The 21,552-nt window shown below is 42.7% G+C and overlaps 1 protein-coding gene across 2 annotated transcripts in view; it reads right to left on the bottom strand.

Annotated features, from left to right (window-relative positions):
* LOC132887113 (NEDD4-like E3 ubiquitin-protein ligase WWP1) overlaps positions 1-20,784 on the bottom strand; it is an 84,392-nt gene extending 63,608 nt beyond the window's left edge. For both annotated transcript variants that reach the window (XM_060922496.1, XM_060922497.1), the window contains exons 1-3: positions 20,717-20,784; positions 16,312-16,402; positions 8,348-8,486 (exon numbers count right to left, since the gene is read on the bottom strand). In XM_060922496.1, the coding sequence (XP_060778479.1) occupies positions 8,348-8,486; positions 16,312-16,381 (209 nt within the window). In that variant the 5' untranslated portion in view covers positions 16,382-16,402; positions 20,717-20,784. The remainder of the gene's footprint in view (positions 1-8,347; positions 8,487-16,311; positions 16,403-20,716) is intronic.
* Positions 20,785-21,552: the final 768 nt, after the last annotated feature.

The raw sequence follows: 21,552 nt of genomic DNA, 5'->3' as shown, positions 1-21,552 counted from the left end.
GTGTGAAAGAGACGTCGTTGCATCTGTGCTACAGAAGAACGAGCTATTGATACCGGACCTTTAGCCAAAGTTCAATGTATTTGATCTTCGCATAGTTGCAGTAATGACTGAACCGGTTAGCTACTGCAGCCCATGCAGTATTTTAAAGAGAAAGGGCGACCGGATCCCTTTTTCCCTTTCGCAGTGTCGACAAACTACAAGCAAGATTCCTTCCAGATCATCGGACGACCGACGAGACACCGAAGAGCTTCAGCTGACGAGCTGTAAAAGCAAAAGGAACAGAACTGTTTTCTCCCTGGACCTGCACTCCGCGCTGTCTTCAGATAACAGACAGCACACTTTCAGTCTCCAAGCAAGAGCGATCTCAAGTAAGGCTGGCATCTGGGCAATTGTTAGTTTTAGTTGTGGCTAGTTAATGCAGAGTGTTTATTTGAATTCATTCATGGTTTAAATGTACGCATTTTGATTCACATGAAAGCCGGTCTTGGACTGCGTGTTTGATTTGCTTGTTTACTATTCGTATTAGTCAGATCGTGCATGCTCGTGCGCGCTCTTTTTAACTCCCTCCATCACACCACACCCCTCAACATTGGGATTTCAGGAGTAGCTAAGGGTTGAGCAGAAGTTTGGGTTTAAGGCCTAGCTGGGACTAGTTTAAGTTACAGATCCTTTTGCGCTCTCCTTGTTGCCCATCCCCCTTTAGACGGTGCCTATACCACACCTATCTTGCCTGCACAGCCTCGCTCCCTCACTCCCCTCCTCTTTGTCATGCGCCTGCGCAAGCGCTCTCTCCCTAGCTCCTCAACTCGTTAGTGCGCAGCTGCGCACATGCCTATACACAAACACGTGATTTCCCTCTCACATTTTAACATTCACTCGCCCCTACACTGCAACACTTGCATATAGCTCATTACTTCTGGTCACCATTAGTGCCTTGGTCGTCATATTCACTGCTGATTTCTCATCCTGGCTATTATTCTACTTACTACCGACTATTGCTTTATACACTACTGATTATTACCCGTATACACTACCAATTTTTTTTTAATTAAATTATTCCTTGGCTGCTATTGTTGCTATATCTGATCAGTATTGGTTTGCTAATTCGTGTCAGCTATTTCAATAAATTTGTACCTTTGGAGTAAACGGTGTCCTGTCTATTGCTACAACATTCACTGAGTGCCAACCTCTGCCAAACAAGTATTCTAATTGCCTTCGCCCGTTGGGTTATATGAAATGTTACAGATCTAGAGTAAACGTATTACATTAGAGCTACAATACTCACTAAAACTATAGCAGCATCAGCACTGTTATTCCATTGATTTTAATAGTTCAGCTATAAACTACTAGACACTTGAATTAATGATTAATGAATTTATGAGGCTGATCCCTTTTTATATGAGACTAATTCGATAAGCCTGTTGCACCTACATAGCCAACAATCAGCTCATGTATGACTCGATTTCATGGAATAACCAGGGCTTAATTTGAGCCAGAACATGACGGAACAAGATCCGGAACCTCCGTCGTCAGATCCGGCAGCTATTTTCATTTCATTCGGTGTTCCGGCAGCTATTTAAATGGATCAGATCACCTCCGTGACCATCACAAAGGGAAAAAAAAAATCAAATAATAAATTAAATAAATAAGTAAATAAAAAAAATTGTTCAGTGTTCGGTTTTGATATCTGTTGTTGATTTCTCTCCAATGACATCCACAAAATCTATGCGAAAGGGGAAGGGGGGGGGACATGGGGTGTATACTTCCGCTCAATAGAACACCGGGTTTTTTGTAGCCGTTAGCTTGCGCTGTGGAAAAAATGGCCAAAAAAAAAAAAACAAGAAAGCTTACTAAAATTTTTTAAATGAATTCTCCAACTTGTTTTGTAAACCCTTTATTTCTTAACTATTACTTGAATTGATTGCACTTATGTTTGCTGGCACTGCTTTTAAATTCTCTTTTTTGGGCTTTTTCCACCTTTATTGGATAGGACAGTGTAGAGACAGGAAATGAGCAGGAGAAAAACAGGGAGGGCTCGGAAAATGACCGCAGGTTGGACTCGAACCCCGGATTTATGGTATGGCGCCTTATCCACCTGAGCCACGAAGTTCCGCTGGCACTGCTTTTAATGAGCAGGAGAAAAACAGGGAGAGCTCGGAAAATTACCACAGGTTGAAATCGAACCCCGGTCCCCAGATTTATGGTATGGCGCCTTATCCACCTGAGCCACGAAGATCCGCTGGCAATGCTTTTAAATACCCTACTTAAATCCTTCCGTCCTACGATGTCTCGCACAGGTCTCAACGAATCTTGTTTACGCCCATTGCTTTGGCATATGGGCTGATATATTGAAATACGCCATGCAAACTCATAACTTGCTACAGAAGTGACAAAATAAAGATTTTTGGGGGGGCTTTTTCCACCTTTTTTATTGGATAGGACAGTGTAGAGACAGGAAATGAGCGGGAGAGAAACCGGGAGGGACCAGGAAATGACCTCGGGTCGGAATCGAACCCTGGTCCCCGGATTTATGGTATGGCGCCTTATCCACCTGAGCCACGAAGTTCCGCTGGCACTGCTTTTAATGAGCAGGAGAAAAACAGGGAGGGCTCGGAAAATGACCACAGGTTGAAATCGAACCCCGGTCCCCAGATTTATGGTATGGCGCCTTATCCACCTGAGCCACGAAGTTCCGCTGGCAATGCTTTTAATGAGCAGGAGAAAAACAGGGAGGGCTCGGAAAATGACCACAGGTTGAAATCGAACCCCGGTCCCCGGATTTATGGTATGGCGCCTTATCCACCTGAGCCACGAAGTTCTGCTGGCACTGCTTTTAAATACCCTACTTAAATCCTTAAAATGAGTCATTTAACTCATGTCCTGTGTGATCTGATCTCCAGTGGTGAAATAAACCGGTTGTGATGAGTACAGTCTTATTTTAGAAGATAAATTTAATATATAGCCTAATAAAAAAAATAATATTTTATAACAATATCATGACATATTACTGTCTGGAACTGTTCGTCACTAAAGCGTTTTCTAAGATCATAATGTCTGATATTTTTTTTTTTTACACACACAATAGGCGTGTGTGCGTAAAGTTATAGTAAACCACCCCCCGCCTCTTTTTTTTTTTTGAGTCGCCGGACCCACCCACCTCCTGCGTTCCAGGACCTCCCACTTCACAAATTAAAGGTCCCATGGCATGAAATCTTCACTTTCTGAGGTTTTTTAACGTTAAAATGAGTTCCTCTGACCTTCTTAAGTCACCCCAGTGGCTAGAAATTTCATAATGTGTAAACCAAACTATGCCCAACATTTGAGAATGGCGCGTCAAAACGGCACGTTGATAAGCTCTTCCCTTTACTACGTCAGCAAGGGAGATGATCCCCACGCCCCCCCTCTGGATTCCCACCCACTGTATGGATTGCCCGCCCAGCTCAAAAGTTGCCACCAAACATGGAAATTGCGCTGTACATGGATGTGACAACACAGAAAGGAGTCTGTTTTTACTGCCGACGGGAGAGCCCCTGAAGACACAGTGGCTTAATTTTATTTACTTCAATAATACGCCGTCGAGTCTACCCAAGACGGTGTACGTTTGTCGGAAGCATTTTCCTGAGGAATGTTTCCACAACTTGGGACAGTACAGGGCAGGTTTTGCACATCAACTGTCACTGAAGCCTGGGTCCGTACCAAGCATCCCTGCCGCATCAGCCACAAACACCGAACAAGTAAGTGTAGAACTGTTAAGTCGTTTTGCCGTGTTTTAAAATCGGTGCCACGTTAGCCTTGCAATGGCTACATTAGTTGTGCAGCTAACCGCTTCCTGCAGTTAGCCAGGTACTCTGCGCTACAAAACCAAAAAGCATGCAGCATGCTCTGTTATAATAGCCAATCAAAACAGTTTTTACAAACACACCCACATTCTTTTTTTTAAGTCACTCGTTCATTTTATTTGTTTGTTTGTTTGTTCAGTAAAAACCCAAACATTTGTTGAATTTATTTTATTTCCTCGCGTCGCACCTTAATGACGTCAGCGCGTGGTATTTTTCCCTTCACGGTTTGTTCCTTCTCTCTCGCCATAGTAAGACACCCACATCCGCTTGTTCTGTCCCACTGGAGGTAGCGTCACAGTGCTGTTAGCCAATCAGAGGTAACACGTTTACATGTCATGAATATTAATGATAAGACCCGCCCCCACCCTCTACCCTTCCCCGCCTCCTGCTTCTCATTAGCAAAACGACGCACTGGGAAAAGCGCTGAAATGGGGCTTTCTCCCAGGAGGCTATATTTACGTGCCGAGGGTTCATTTCGAGAAAGCCTGCGGATATAACATCCGGAAACCTCCACGAGCCCGTTTAAAGCATCAACAAACCACCATGCCATGGGACCTTTAAGCACTGGGAATAACTTATGTCCAAACAGTACTATAGTAACCGCGAGTGCGATTCAGAACAATAGACCAGCTGGTGCTGTCTCACTTGCATAAGGGAGCAATGCTCTCATGATTTTTTTCCTCTACTTCAAGTGAGACAGACTCGAGTCAGTTTCACCAGTGGACTTAACCACCACCACACTCCAGGCACAAACGCTGTCTATATCATCATTTCACACCAGACACCAGAGATATGACTCACAGGTGAGAGGCAGGGAACTCACAAGGAGTCTTTTCATCACCCTGATACTCTGCCTTAACGTTTGGTCTGGCCAAACACTCCTAAAAGCAGTCAGAAGGACAAACTGTCTCTCTAGCTGGCTGACTCTCCCTCCCTCCCTCCCTGCTCTCTGCAGAGGAGCATGGCAGTTAGTATTCTGTACACAGGGGCTTTGCCTGAACGTCGGCAGGCTCTTTAATTCCCTTCATCATCTCGCTCTTATTCTCTACATTAGCTCAAATCAGTCACGCACAGCCTGGAGTTGGAGCATTCATCATCATCAGCCTCTCTCACATGCACACACGTCTGTCTGTCTGTCTGTCTATCCCCAATTTCATCCATTATCCGTAACCGCTTATCCTGTGCAGGGTTGCAGGCAAGCTGGAGCCTATCCCAGCTGACTATGGGCGAGAGGCGGGGTACACCCTGGACAAGTCGCCAGGTCATTACAGAGCTGACACACCGAGACAACCAACCATTCACGGTCAATTTAGAGTCACCAGTTAACCTAACCTGCATGTCTTTGGACTGTGGGGGAAACCGGAGCACCCGGAGGAAACCCACGCGGACACGGGGAGAACATGCAAACTCCACACAGAAAGGCCCGGTCAGCCACTGGGCTTGAACCCAGAACCTTCTTGCTGTAAGGCGACAGTGTTAACCACTACACCACTGTGCTGCCCCATTTACATCTTATATACAGAACTCGACTCATCTGCCATGATGCAAATGGGTAGAGTTTACCAATGCGTCGTGAGTCTGAACACCGAACACACTGCAGTGTTCTTGCACATCATGATAACCGTACCGTACATACTCCCTCAGACTTCTGCCAAGTGACGGATTAAATATTCTCCACCAAACCAAGATCTTGACACGACACAGATGACTTGCAAAATTCCCCAATCGCCCCCCTCCCTGGCTGAGAAGCGCAGCCTTGCCGCGCCAGCAGCAGTGTGCAGCCATGCAGGATTTCGTTCACAGCGGGCAGAGGTGCGTGTGCACGGATTTCTGACCTGCATGCGGAATGCAGCAGTTCCTCCACAATCGACACAGAAGCTATTAAAAAGGTTAAACCACAACAGAGCTGCTGAAATAATCAAACGAGAAGGTGTTGATGAAGTAAGGAATAAAACTCGCTGTTGTAGGAAAACAAACACCTGGGAGGAGTTACTACGGCCGCTTCTAAGACGCTGATTCGTCGCCCTATGAAAGAGCAATAAACTTGTAATTTTTTCAATTTATTAAAAGAGCAACACGTCAACCATTTATCATTACTTTGAGGTTTTCCCCCGTGGCGACCGTTACAAAGCACCGACACTGGAGACTTCTTCATAAATGAGAAATTTCTTCTCCAAATTTAAACATAACTACAGACAGACTAAAAATAAATTAAAAAAACAAGTATCTTTCAATAATAAATTGCAAACATTAACAGTTATTCTATGAAACGGAGTCGTACATGAGCTGACAGCTGATGAGTCACGTAGCACCGATTTGGCTATAAGCCGTGTATGACAAGATTGAGAGGAATAACCGTTTTATTCTATCCACATTCAATGGATTTAAAAAAAAAAAAAAAAAAGGAGCATTTTTATTTTTAGCAAATTCAACAAAAAAAAAAAGAAAAAAAAAAAAAAAAAACTTGATAAACGTCCGACAAAATCATTTCCACTTAGAATATAAACAAGCTGGCGAACTGAAGGTAGCAATTTGTGAAAAACGCTATAATTCTTGGAAAAATTAAAATGAAATAAAAAGATGCATTCTTACCGTCAAATATTTTTACTTCATATTTTGTTGCCCTTTTTTTTTTTTTTTTTTGCATTTTTGGGGGTTTTGTTTTCGAGTAGAGCTTTTAATTTCATCCTCGGTTGGTTCAGCAAAACACTCCGCCATTTTGTTTTTCTCTACTCATGGTATATGAGCTGATATCCTAGTAGTAGAGGAGCCAATCAGAGCACGCAATTGCTCATATCCGGTGAATGTGGATAGAATATATACAAACTGCTGTTTTTCTTGGGGAAAAAAAAAAAGGGAAAAAATATGGAATCAATTTTGTGCCAAAACGTTCATACAATACTTTCGAAATATCAAACAAAAACGGCAAATCAAAATAGTCAATTTTTTTTTAGACTGGCAAACAAATTATTCGTGTAATCGTGCAAAATATCAGTCTATTACTCTTCAGAAACCTTTTATTTTTGTTCCGCGTCTTTCTCAGTTTTGTTTGACGTAATTTATTTTGGTTGCGATTCCAGCTTTCTCGTTTGCGCTCCCTGACTTTTTGCTTGCAGTTTTGGCACAAACTTCACGTGTGGGCGGGCTGACCAGGAGTGCATTCCCATTGGCTAACTTGTGTTTGACTGAAAGCTCCGCTCAGCCATTCCCTACTCGGATTCTGGCGGACTGTTTGACGAGTGAGCGATCCATTGACGGTAAACAAGGATCGAGTGGACTTCAGTGGCGACTATGATATTGAATTTACACTTTGTTGAATTAATTCAGTATCATAGTCGCCACTGAAGTCCACTCGATCCTTGTTTACCGTCAATGGATCGCTCACTCGTCAAACAGTCCGCCAGAATCCGAGTCGGAAATGGCTGAGCGTAGCTGTCAGTCAAACACAAGTTACCCAATGGGAATGCGTTCCTGGACAGCCCACCCACACGTGAAGTTTGTGCCAAAACTGCAAGAAAAAAAAAAAAGTCAGGGAGCGCAAACGAGAAAGCTGGAATCGCAACCAAAATAAATTACGGCAAACAAAACTGAGAAAGACGCGGAACAAAAATAAAAGGTTTCTGAATAGTAATAGACTGATATTTTGCACGATTACACGAATAATTTGTTTGCCAGTCTAAAAAAAAAAAAAAAAAAATTGACTATTTTGATTTGTTGTTTTTGTTTGATATTTCGAAAGTATTGTATGAACATTTTGGCACAAAATTGATTCCATATCTTTTTTCCCCCTTTTTTTTTCAGAAAAACAGCAGTTTGTATATATTCTATCCACATTCACTGGATATGAGCAATTGTGTGCTCTGATTGGCTCCTCTACTACTAGGATATCAGCTCATATACCATGAGTAGAGAAAAACAAAATTGACTTTTTCTTTTTTGTATTTTGATTTGTCGTTTTTGTTTGATATTTCAAAAGGATTGTATGAACATTTTGGCACAAAATTGATTCCATAAAAAAAAAAAAAAACACCATTATTGATTATTTTCCTTTAACAAAATGGTCTGTGGTGTTTTATTCCATACGTCTCACTCGAGACTGAGGAGGATCTTGAGTAAAGCAGTGAAGCGTCTAACCTCTCCTTCTGTTTGGTTTAAGTTTCACACACACTATACATTATTTCTGACATCTGTGTACTACAAGTCCAGTACTGTATTAAAATGCAAAACAAAAATGTTCGGTAAGTCATGTTTTGTCCTGGGATTAATTATTTTTGGGAATAAAACAAGTGCAGTGCTGGAGATGAGGCATGTTTGATAATACGCCAAAATTCCAACACGAAAAAGAGAATTTGCTGAAATGCGCTACCGTCACGTCCTTTTCTCCCAACGCGTCCCCAGATATGTCCGAGTAACATTTTTGCTCATCATAAAACAAAAAATCATGTGAAAACTGTCAAAATGTATGAACTTGAGTTGTGCTTCTCTGCTAGTGGAGGAATAAATCTTACAGAGTGAGGTGATCGTCCCACTTTGGGCTGGAGAGGTTGTGAGACTTGATCGTCTTCCTGCTCTCTCCCTCTGCTGTCACCTCCACATAAATGGCCGTACCGAACCAGTTCTTCTTCCGCTTGAGTTTGGCACATAAAACTGAAATGAAATGCACCAGGTTTCAAAATGGCACAAAACTAAATCTGATACAGTATGCAATCAATAATGCATGCGAGGAGTCATATGTTGGGCTGATTTTCCTTTTGGTGGAAGGATGTAGCATGGGCCAAGGAAGAACCCAGTCCATTCTGGAGCAGATCCAAGTCACAGTGCTCAGCGTAAATGAGTGCACCCCCTTTGAAAAGTAACAATATCTCAATGAACACAATTTCCGAAATGTTGACAAGACAAAGTTTAATATAACATCTGTTTAACTTATAACGTGAAAGTAAGGTTAATAATATAACTTAGATTACACATTTTTCAGTTTTACTCAAATTAGGGTGGTGCAAAAATGAGTACACCCCACAACAAAAACTATTACATCTAGTACTTTGTATGGCCTCCATGATTTTTAATGACAGCACCAAGTCTTCTAGGCATGGAATGAACAAGTTGGAGACATTTTGCAACATCAGTCTTTTTCCATTCTTCAACAACGACCTCTTTTAATGACTGGATGCTGGATGGAGAGTGATGCTCAACTTGTCTCTTCAGAATTCCCCAAAGAAAATAATTTCTTTCCACCACAAAGGTGACGGCTACAAGAAGATCAGCAAAGCTTTACTTATCAGTCAGAATACTGTAGCAAAAGTGGCACAAAAATTTAAGAAAGATGGAACTGCAACCATCTCACAGAGACGTCCAGGTCATCCACGGAAGTTAACACCTCGACAGGAGCGTCTTCTGATGAGAAGGGTTGAAGAAAATCGGCATGCAAGTTCACTGCAGTTATCTAAAGTAGTAGAAAGCCAAACTGGGGTGACTATTTCCCGTGACACAATACGGCGTACGCTGCAGAGGAATGGCACGCGTGGATGCCGTCCATGAAAGAAGCCTCTCCTAAAGCCCAGGCACAAAAAAGCCCGCCTAGAGTTTGCCAGGGCCCATGCTAACAAAGATGAAGACTACTGGGACTCTATACTCTGGAGTGATGAGACCAAGATAAATGTTTTTGGAACTGACGGCTTCAAAACTGTATGGCGTCGCAAAGGTGAGGAATACAAAGAAAAATGCATGGTGCCTACAGTGAAACATGGTGGTGGCAGTGTCCTTATGTGGGGCTGCATGAGTGCTGCTGATGTCGGGGAGCTGCATTTCATTGAGGGCATCATGAATTCACAGACGTATTGCTCTATACTGAAAGAGAAGATGCTACCATCACTCCGTGCCCTTGGTCGTCGTGCACTTTTCCAACATGACTAAACACACATCTCAGGCCGCTGTTGGATTTCTGAAGAAGAACAGGGTGAAAGTGATTCAGTGGCCAAGTATGTCTCCTGATCTGAACCCAATCAAACACCTATGGGGAATTCTGAAGAGACAAGTTGAGCATCACTCTCCATCCAGCATCCAGTCACTAAAAGAGCTCATTGTTGAAGAATGGAAAAAGATTGATGTTGCAAAATGTCGCCAACTTGTTCATTCCATGCCTAGAAGACTTGTTGCAGTCATTAAAAATCATGGAGGCCATACAAAGTACTAGATGTAGTAGTTTTTGTTGTGGGGTGTACTCATTTTTGCACCACCCTAATTTGAGTAAAACTGAAAAATATGTAATCCAAGTTATATTATTAACTTTACTTTCACGTTATAAGTTAAACAGATGTTATATTAAACTTTGTCTTGTCAACATTTTGGAAATTGTTTGTGTTCATTGAGATATTGTTTCAAGTGTTACTTTTCAAAGGGGGTGCACTCATTTACGCTCAGCACCGTGTGTGTACGTTCTACATATGCGGTGGCCTGACAAAACCCTTCACATGATAAAATTCTAACATTTTTCTATTAAGAAAAATACTGCAACAGGCTTCCGTAACCTAGACATGTCCGAGACAGAATAGCTCCGTTTTGGTCATTTTTCTTTGTTTTCATGAATTCAGATGCACCAGAATTCTACAGGTTTTCCCAGGACACCACGAAATCAAATCTCGCACATCCACATGACGTACTCAAATATATGATGGCCAAAACTATGTGAAAACCTGACCACCACATCCATGTGTCCTTGTTGAACATCCCATTCCAGATTTTTCCTCCTTTCCTGTTATAACAAGACCAACTGTGAGCTACTGCTCACTTACGTATCCCCCCGCGCTCGCTTACATCAGAATGCGAGCCATCGAAGGAACAGGACACTTATGAACGTTGAGGTCAACAAATTATTAACCCTGAAACAATTAAGTAAAGAGCAGTGTTCTCTCCAGGGATTTCAAATAGCGTCCTGGTAAACCATCATTCTGAAATAGCGTCAAACTCCACCCAATGTGTTTCGTAAATACATTGTCGGTAAACAGGAAGTTGATGTGCGACAGACCTGAAAACGGTATACACGGTATAGAACACCAAGCTGAAGCTCAGTACCAAATATTAAGCAGCTGTGATTTGGATTTGCTACGGAAGCCGCGAGAGGCCCTTCATATAATCTTTTTTTTATTCACCTTGTTATCCCGAGATAACGACATAATTCAGGATCTTGAGAAAACAACACAACTAATTCAAGATCTCGAGAAAACAAAATTATTCCGTGATCTCGAGAAAACAAAATTATTTCATGATCTCGAGTAAACAGCTGAGAAATGGTTCATTCAGGTGCGCCAAGAGACTTGTGATATGCTGACTCTGGGGCTATTTCTCATTCTGTATAGACGCAACTTTGGTCATTAGAATGTCTGGAATAATCGATCACCTAATAAGGCAGTATTTTGATCAGGGGTTGACACAGGGAGAGATTGCATCAAGTCTTTTAATAAGGGATCATTTCAAAATTAGTCTGCGGCACCTCCGCAGAAGACTGGCCCACCAATTTCTAAGTCTTCGTTGTCTGACCCACAGGGGGGCGCAGCTCTGCTAGAAATCTCAGCTGTTTTCTCGAGATCATGAAATAATTGTTTTGTTTTCTCGAAATCACGGAATAATTGTTTTGTTTTCTCGAGATCTCGAATTAGTTGGGTTTCTCGAGATCCTGAATTAATTATGTCGTTATCTCGGGATAACAAGGTGAATAAAAAAAAGAAGATTATATGAAGGGCCTCTTGCGGCTTCCGTAAGTTGCTGAGAAAAAAAGTGTTAGGAAAATTTTGTAAATCCACCAGATATGTTTGGTAAATACATTCAGTCGGTAAACAGGAAGTTGATGTGCGACAGACCTGAAAACGATATACATGGTATAGAACCTCAAACTGAAGTTTGGTACCAAGTGGCGATGATTTGTGGCTACTGAGAAAAAGGGTGTTTCAGATGGACGTACAGAGGTAAACCAGTCTTATCCCTGCCCTCCTTCGGAGTGGGGGTATAAATAATAACCTCCACTCTTTTGGGAAGGCTTTCCACTCAATTTTGGCACATAGCTGTAGGGATGTGTGATCATTCAGCTACAGGAGCATTAGTAAGATCAGACACTGATGTTGGGTGAGGAGGTCTGAGGTTCAGTTGGTGTTCCAGTTCGTCTCGAAGCTCTTCCGGGGGGGTTTGAGGTCAGGGCTCGGTGCAGGATGCTCAAGTTGTTACACTCCAACTTTGGCACACCATGTCTTCATAGGGCTTGCTTTATGCACAGGGGCATTGTCGTGCCAGAACAGGTTTGGACCTCCAAGTTCCAGTGAAGGGAAATTAAGGGTGTTTTCACACCTGGTCCCCTTTAAAGGAACCAGACTCAGTCCTCTTTAAGTGGACCAAAAAGTGGACCAACAGAAAAAGAACTCAGTTCTTTGTGTGTTCACACTGAATTTATTACAAAGAGGACTGGGTTCTCTTTCTGGTCCAGTTAAGCTTTGATGGGGCCTCAAGGCCAATTTATGCTGACAACCCAGTCCTCGCAGATAGCGTCGCAGACGGTGTCTGCGTAGCCCCCCCACCTTCGCAGACGCTCTGCGCGCACCTCCCAAAAATTGTGACCACCGCAGAAGCCTCGCAGACAGCGCCGCAGACAAGAGGGCTCTGATTGGTCCACTCTACATCCGCTGTACACGCACTTCCGCTTCCCTACTTTCCCGGTTTGGTTTGTTTTCACGACCGGCATTTTTAAAAACACGAGCGAAGATGGAGCAGCACGAAGAGCGGTTGATTGAGGAAGTACGTACATCTATACGACTCCAGTTCTAGTCATTATAAAAAAAAAAGTAACCGGAGAATAAACACTCCACTAACCACACCCACCAACTACTCCTAGCGACTTCGCGCCCCCTTGCATTGTGCCGGTGAATAACATCGCGCACGCCTATTACTCCCCGCTCAACAATAAATTACAACTGTCTGCGAAAAGCTATCTGCGAAAGCCTTGTCGCACGAGCATATAGAGGCCTTCAGTCCTCTTTCTGTTCACACCAGGTCCTCTAGAGCCCTCAGACCCCCAGTGCACAGAATTCTGGGAAATTCTCTTGAATCAAAATGTCTGCTGCCATGCTTGCCCTGCTGTATTCTTTGATCAAAATAGTGCGGATTAAGGAAAATAAAATATATATATATATATATATATATATATATATATATATATATATATATATATATATAATTGTGGCCGACTCATCAGTCAGTAAGTTCAGAGAACTGTAAAGCGGCTGTGGTAAGTTCCAAAAGGAAGTTGAGTTTCCCTGCTACAGTCACGTGACCAACTACGGCAAACGAAGGTTAAACTACAGTGAAAAAGGCAAAGTGAACCCGGTGCGCTTTTTGTTCACAATGCGCAGATTAGGCGAACCGTACCGTTGATTTTTAGTGAACCGTACTGAGACCACCTCCTGAGGTGGTCTCAGTTCAGTTCGCTTTAAAGGGGTCTGGGTACGGTTGGAGTGTTCACATATGCACAAAAAATGCTGAGTCATCGACCTGAGTTCGGTTAGATGGCTGAAAGGGACCAAGTGTGAAAACACCCTAATATTATTCCAGCTTTACAAAAGACACATGGTACAACTGAGAGATTCCAATTTTGTGGCAGAACCACATATGGGTGTGATGGTCAGGGGTCCACATACTTTTGGCCATATAGGATGTATTTACATCATACTTGTACATGCATGCAAATATTGGCACTATAAAACTCAATACAAACCAATTTGTAAACCCTTTGCAGGTGCATTGATACCAGAGGTGGACAGTAATGAAGTACACTTACTTGAGTACTGTACTCAAGTACACTGAGTATCTGGACTTTGAGTATTTTTTTTTTTTTTTTGGGGGGGGGGTTATGACTTGAACTTCACTACATTTGAAAGGCAAATATCGTACTTTTCACTCCACTACATTTCTGTCAAGGTCCTTGGTACTCTGAAGCAGCTTTGAAAGTGGATGTTTTTTCCTTTTCTTTTCTAAAACGTGATTGTTTTTTCCGCAGTTGACACGGAGACAGCCGATCAGTAATCACTAGGGTCACGTCACGTCCATAGACTGGATAAAATCAAGTTCAGTGATTTCTCAGCAACAATATCTGAACTTGATCAGTTGATGACAGAACGGAAGGAGGCGGTTCTTCTGGGGAATGCACATACGCCCATGGCTATAGCAAGAACCCATGTTTCAGTTTTCAGAAAGGATTAAAGATTCGTTTTAAATAGGTTTGCTTTGTCTTCCAAAAACAAACCATAATCACAGCCCTCAAAAACTCGCCGTCCGACCTGCAGAAGCATATTGAGGTATATAAATGTTTTATTCCGAGAGAAAGCTTGTAATGAAGTTGTCTGTGCTTTTAGAGCTAGCGATAACGTTGCAATAGCTATGCAGTCTGGTTAGTCAAATGACTTTCTATGGATTTGCCCGCCAAGTTGCCGTAGCCTTGTCCACGGCCGACGTTAACACATAGCTAGTTAACTTGGACACTAAGTTAGCATGTAAAAACGGAGTTACGCTAACATGAATAACATTAACTTGTCTGAAGTCTTTTCAGAAATATGTTTTAGCATCATCTTGCCAAATAAACAATGTAGAAATGTTTCTTTTCTAGTAGCGTTAGCTACCCAATATGATTTCAAGTTTGAAAAGAGTTTGCTAGCATGTCAGGTTGCGTTTCACTGGCTAGCTAGCTTAACGTTAAACCACCATGATGGCACAGCATGCGTTCATTTTGTGAATTCACATTTCTGTCTTTGGTAACGGCGTTAGGTTTTGTAAGCGTTGTGGCAATAATACAACAATGCATTGACAGAAAATGTACTTTTAGAACTTAAGTATTTTAAAAGCAAGTACTTCAGTACTTTAACTTGAGTAAAAATTTGACTGGAAAACTTTCACTTGTATCAGAGCAACATTTAACCAGTGGGATCTGTACTTTGACTGAAGTAAAGAAGTTGGGTACTTTGTCCACCTCTGATTTATACAAGAAATGTGTATTCATGAATATAAAGTTACTTTTTTTTGAGGGGGAACGACCCGCCCTCTCACAATCTCTATCCAATAAGAGATCCTGAGTGTGTAAATGTCCATATAATCTGCTTCAAATCATAGAATTGGTCAAGAGTTTCTCATTACACACAAATTAAAAGGAGAACTGAAGGCAATTTTTTTAATCAAAATTTTCATTTTATTAAATATAGGAATGCATGGTTGATGGCTGTTTTGTCGCTGCTGCAGCAAGTTATGAGTGTTTGAAATATGCTCTGTAATATATCAGTCCATATGTCAAAGCAATGGCCGTAAATGAGATTCATTGAGACCTGTGCGAGACATTGTAGGACGGAAGTAAAACGTACAGCGGAAATCAAAGTCACCAACATCTGCCAACGTCGTCAAAAGACGCGCGCGCCCTCTTTCGAATGCTGATGTAATCAAGCCGGAAGTTGTGCGTGTTTTGATAGCAATCAGGAAAGTTTGAAAAAGTAGGCAGTAATCGTCATTTAAACTCGTTTTTGTGCAATACTTCGTTTGGAAAACAGTTTTCAAAATGGCGGCACTGACACCTGGCTGACACGTCACGTTTTGAAGTCTCGCACAAGTCTCGTGAAGATCACGCGGATAAGCGACGCCTGCCGTCGACCAAACGAACTACATTCAAAACGGCTAAAAACCGAATAGGCCGATAAGTATAATGTTTAATTGTAATTAGTTGCCAATACGAGTCACGATATAAGGTTACTAAAACCGAATTGAATAACACGTTAAGAAATAAAGCAAGTTTAAAAATGACTTCAGTTCTCCTTTAAATAAAACTTTGTAAACCTCAATCGTTCCATATAAATGACTTTAAATAAAAAAAAACAACCAACCCTCACCCTTCAGCTAGGACATAAGTAATGGCACCCTATAAAAGGAAGAGCTGGTGCATGTCCATGGTAACAGACACTCCACCATGGCTGAGCTGTTTTATTGGAAGATTTAGAGCACGGAGTGTTTAAGAGGCAGTTTTTCCACGGTTCAGTCATTATTCTGTCTTTTTCAGCTCTGAGCTTTGTGGCCGTCAAGCGATTCAACAACGTGCGCATGAGAGTGATGACAATAAGAAATGAGCAAAACCTCAGTAAATCCAGTGGAATTCTTTTTGCTCGGTTTGGTGTCAGGAAACAATGAAGCCCAGTATGTGATGATGCATTCCCTGGATGGGTTGCATGAAAGAAGTCGTTGCTGAAAGCCACCTCCAAAATGCAGAGCCTGGGTGTTGCTAAATAATTCATGGTATGTGCTGGAGTGAGATGATTAAACTTTTTATCTGTGGAGAGTATGGTGGATCGCTTATCTTTTGGAAAGGAGTGGAAATGTTTATCTTGTGATAACTGATGCAGAAGTTCTCGTAAAACTCCTCCTGTTTCAGTTACATGGAGGAATCTTTTGTCCTTACCATTGGCATGGAGCTGAGACGTCCTTCCGTGGTTATTGCGACAGTCTGATCTGGATGGGGCCGTGGCCATGTCATACACGGACGTGGAAGCCTACAATTTCAAACATCAATTATGCATGGAGAGAAGAAAAAAAAAAAAAACAATTCAGTAGCGCTGCACTACAATCAGAGAAAAGTAGCTGCAATTAAAGAAGCTTTGCTATTGCACTTCAGAGACTGTTACACAAAAAAAAAAAAAAAGCCATTACACTGGAGACAGACAGACAGAGGGAGTGAGTCAGAGACAAATGCAGGATAAGTCGACATTATGAACGGGATTCATGATAGACAGCAGATAAGCGTTTTATGGAGGTAAGGCAGAAAATTACTGGCTGTACATGGGATTGTTTTTAAAGACGGGCGATAAAGGAGATTTTAATAAGCCATGTCTTTTCAAGCAACTAAAACTAGATTTATAGCACATCGACGGCATGAGAGATGACGACGGGTCAGCTGATCGCCATAAGGTCAGAAGAGATCATATCACCAGTCCGTACCCTGCGTTCTCACTCGAGAGAGACAAGGACATCGCTTCAGATTGGTTTGGTTTTTATGAAGGGAATATTACACTAACAGGTGTGGCTCTTATAGGAAAATAACCAAATGTAATAAGTAACGAAGTGCGACACTGTTAGAGTTACTGTTCTACATTTTCCAATGAATAACATTGGAATTTCATTTTCAAAACAGATCACCACCATTATACTCCTCAGCAATCTGCCAATGATGATACTTTCAACTAAGGTGGTGTTTACATTAGACCGTATCCGTCTCGTTTTCGTCGCGGATGCACTGTCCGTTCACATTAAAACGCCGGGAAACGACTCCACAGGCGGAACAACTTGAATCCGCCAGGACCCACGTATCCAACCCAGTTCGTATCTGATCCGGTGCTGTGTAAACATTGAGGAACGAGGATACGCTGTGCTGAGCTCTAGCTGACGTCGTCATTGGACAACGTCACTGTGACATCCACCTTCCTGATTCGCTGGCGTTGGTCATGTCACGTTGGTCATGTGACGCGACTGCTGAAAAACGGCGCGGACTTCACTTCCTGCTATTTGTCCCGAATCACTGCTCGTGCGCTCCGTGAGCTGCGCAGGGCCGGACTGCGCACCCTCCAGAGGGCACTCGCTGTTCAGGGCGGAGTGATTTGGAGCACAGGATGCCTGCGGAGCCGAGCGTATCCGTGTATTGGTGTTGCTGTGTGCACGCGAATCGTTTTAAAAACATTTATCTGATGATCCGCTGATACGGACTAATGTAAACACCACCTAAATAAATTACATAGAGTAGGAAAATAGAACTCATTGGCAGACAGATGGATATCAAACGTGACGATGAAAAGAAATATTTCATTAAAAAAATATGTAATTAAATATATTTTTTAATTTAAAATGTATACATTTTATTTAAATAAAAATTATATAATTTGTTTTTATTTAAAAAAAAGTGAATATAAAGTGTGCAGACCCTGTTAAAATGATAGGTTTTTCTAATTGTGTAAAAAAAAAAAAACGACCACGATCAATAATTTCAAAACTTTTCCCACCTTTAATGTGACCTATAACCTGTACAATTCAACTGAAAAACAAATCTGTTTGGGGGAAAAACATAAAAATAAAAAAAAAACGTGCAATAAGCTGGTTGCATAAGTGTGCACACCCTTAAACTAATACTTTGTTGAAGCACCTTTTGATTTAATTACAGCATTCAGTCTTTTTGGGTCGGAGTCTATCAGCATGCCACATCTAGACTTGGCGATATTTGCCCACTCTTCCTTGCAAAAGCGCTTCAAATCTGTCAGATTGCGAGGGCATCTCTTGTGCACAGCCCTCTTCAGGTCACCCCACAGATTTTCAATTGGATTTAGGTCTGGGCTCTGGCTGGGCCGTTCCAAAAAGTCAAAAAGACTGAATGCTGTAATTAAATCAAAAGGTGCTTCAACAAAGTATTAGTTTTAGGGTGTGCACACTTATGCAACCAGCTTATTGTACAAAAAAAAAAAATTTATGTTTTTCCCCTGAACAGATTTGTTTTTCAGTTGAACTGTACAGGTTATAGGTCACATTAAAGGTGGGAAAAGTCTTGAAATTATTTATCGTGATCTCTTTTTAACATCAGAAAAACCTCTCATTTTAACGGGGTGTGTACACTTTTTATATCCACTGTAAAGTGTGTGTGAGACAGATCATTTATCGCTGCATTTAATATCCATCCACTATAGCTCATCAAGCTCTTTGTTGCTAGGTGGTTGCTATGGTATTCCAGGTGGTTGGTAGGGTGTTGCTATGCCTAGGTGGTTCTTAGTGTATTTCTAAATGGTTACTCCACTAACCCAGTTGGTTGCTAGGTAAGGTGGTGTAGTGGTTAGCGCTGTCGCCTCACAGCAAGAAGGTTCTGGGTTCGAACCCAGTGGCCGGCGAGGGCCTTTCTGTGTGGAGTTTGCATGTTCTCCCCGTGTCTGTGTGGGTTTCCCCCACAGTCCAAAGACATGCGGTTAGGTTAATATGGGACGGCCTTGGGCTGAGGTGCCCTTGAGTGAGGCACCTAACTCCACACTGCTCCCCGGGTGCTGTTAGCATGGCTGCCCACTGCTCTGGGTATGTGTGTGCGCTCATTGCTCACGTGTGTGTGTATTCACTGCTTCAGATGGGTTAAATGCAGAGAGGAATTTCACAAGTGTGTGATGAATAAAGTTGTGCTTTCTTTTCTTTCTTTCTATGCCAAGGTGGCTGCGAGATTGTTGCTATGGTATTCCAGATGGTTACTAGGGTGCTGTTATGCCAACCCAGCTGGTTGTGAGGGTGTTAAGTGGTTCCTACACTAACCCAGTTGTCTGCCTTGCTGCTGCCAGGTGGTTGCTATGGTATTCCAGGTGGTTGGTAGGGTGTTGCTATGCCAACCCATCTAGCTCCTAGTATACTGCTAAGTGGTTACTACACTAAACCAGTTGGTTGCTAGGTAACTCCAATGCTATGCCAAGGTGGCTACGAGGTTGTTGCTATGATATTGCAGGTGGTTACTAGGGTGCTGTTATGCCAACCCAGCTGGTTGTGAGGGTGTTAAGTGGTTCCTACACTAACCCAGTTGTCTGCCTTGCTGCTGCCAGGTGGTTGCTATGGTATTCCAGGTGGTTGGTAGGGTGTTGCTATGCCAACCCATCTAGCTCCTAGTATATTGCTAAGTGGTTACTACACTAAACCAGTTGGTTGCTAGGTAACTGCAATGCTATGCCAAGGTGGCTGCGAGGTTATTGCTATGGTATTCCAGATTGTTACTAGGGTGCCATTATGCCAACCCAGCTGGTTGTGAGGGTGTTAAGTGGTTCCTACACTAACCCAGTCGCCTGCCTTGCTGCTGCCAGGTGGTTGCTATGGTATTCCAGGTGGTTGGTAGGATGTTGCTATGCCAACCCATCTAGCTCCTAGTATACTGTTAAGTGGTTACTACACTAAACCAGTTGGTTGTTAGGTAACTGCAATGTTATGCCAAGGTGGCTGCGAGGTTGTTGCTATGGTATTCCAGATTGTTACTAGGGTGCCGTTATGCCAACCCAGCTGGTTGTGAGGGTGTTAAGTGGTTCCTACACTAACCCAGTCGCCTGCCTTGCTGCTGCCAGGTGGTTGCTATGGTATTCCAGGTGGTTGGTAGGGTGTTGCTATGCCAACCCATCTAGCTCCTAGTATATTGCTAAGTGGTTACTACACTAAACCAGTGATCGCTAGGTTGCTGCTAGGTAACTGCAATGCTATGTCAAGGTGGCTGCGAGGTTGTTGCTATGGTATTCCAGATGGTTACTAGGGTGCCGTTATGCCAACCCAGCTGGTTGTGAGGGTGTTAAGTGGTTCCTACACTAACCCAGTCGCCTGCCTTGCTGCTGCTAGGTGGTTGCTATGCTAACCCAGGTAGCTGCAATGCTATGCCAGGTGGCTGCTCGGGTGTTACTGGGCGCTTGCTATGCTAACCCAGTTGTTTATTGCTCGGCTGTTGCTGGATTCTCCGTGTACTACATAACGATCAGGTTTCATATCTGTAGCTCCGACAGTTTGGATGCATGAACTTCTGACTAAAAATAAAAGCACCCCAAAGTCCTGCCTACAGAACAACAACCACCCAATCTGAAGAAGTGTTGAATGACAGAATAATAATAAGACTCACAACAACTTTGCCAAGCAAACATAATTAAAACACAGGCTCATTCAAACTGCATTATGCTCAACGTGCGCCAATTTAAGAAACATTTTCTCTTATTTCCATAAAGTCTTTTGCAATGTTGCTGGCGAGTGTGAGCACAGGGAGGATTGCATCATGACACATGCAAGGTTTTTAAACCTCATGCTGGGTGTGTTCTCAGGTTACTTACAATAAGTGTGTGTGTGTGTGTAAAGCCCTCCGGATCCTCAGCCCACACCGTGGCCCATGGTTACCACTAAAACGAGACAAGAAAGTAGGCCGTTAGTAACAAATCACAAGAAGAATAAACAGACTGCAACAGAACACAATGTTAACGTACAACACGAAGAAACCCGCAGCTTCATTAGCACTCTGTGTGATTAGGAGTGACTGCGTAGGAGGAGGAGTGTCTGGAGACTGGGATGGAGAAAGACGCTCAAATATGGGCAGACTTTAAGCAGCTTAAGAAGAACCCAATTAGGCCAGAGCGAGTGAACGGTGATAGAGGAGATGAGGAGAGAGGGCTCAGGGATGAGCACCAGTATTCCTCTACTAATAGGGGTAGACAGTATTTAAAAAAAAAAAAGTTATACGGTGGGCCCAAAAGTATTTGGGCACTGAAGCCATACTTAAAGGAACAGTCCACCGTATTTCCATAATGAAATATGCTCTTACCTGAATTGAGACGAGCTGCTCCGTACCTCTCCGAGCTTTGCGCGACCTCCCAGTTAGTCAGACGCAGTCAGACGCGCTGTCACTCCTGTTAGCAATGTAGCTAGGCTCAGTATGGCCAATGGTATTTTTTGGGGCTGTAGTTAGATGCGACCAAACTCTTCCGCGTTTTTCCTGTTTACATAGGTTTATATGACCAGTGATATGAAACAAGTTCAGTTACACAAATTGAAACGTAGCGATTTTCTATGCTATGGAAAGTGCGCACTATAATGACAGGCGTACTGTACTAACACCTTCTGCGCGCTTCGGCAGCGCATTGATACGGAGCTCAGATATCAATGTGCTGCCGAA

This window comes from Neoarius graeffei, chromosome 5 (genome assembly GCF_027579695.1).
Source record: "Neoarius graeffei isolate fNeoGra1 chromosome 5, fNeoGra1.pri, whole genome shotgun sequence".
Lineage (NCBI taxonomy): Eukaryota > Metazoa > Chordata > Actinopteri > Siluriformes > Ariidae > Neoarius > Neoarius graeffei.
This window is presented reverse-complemented; position numbering and strand designations above follow the sequence as displayed.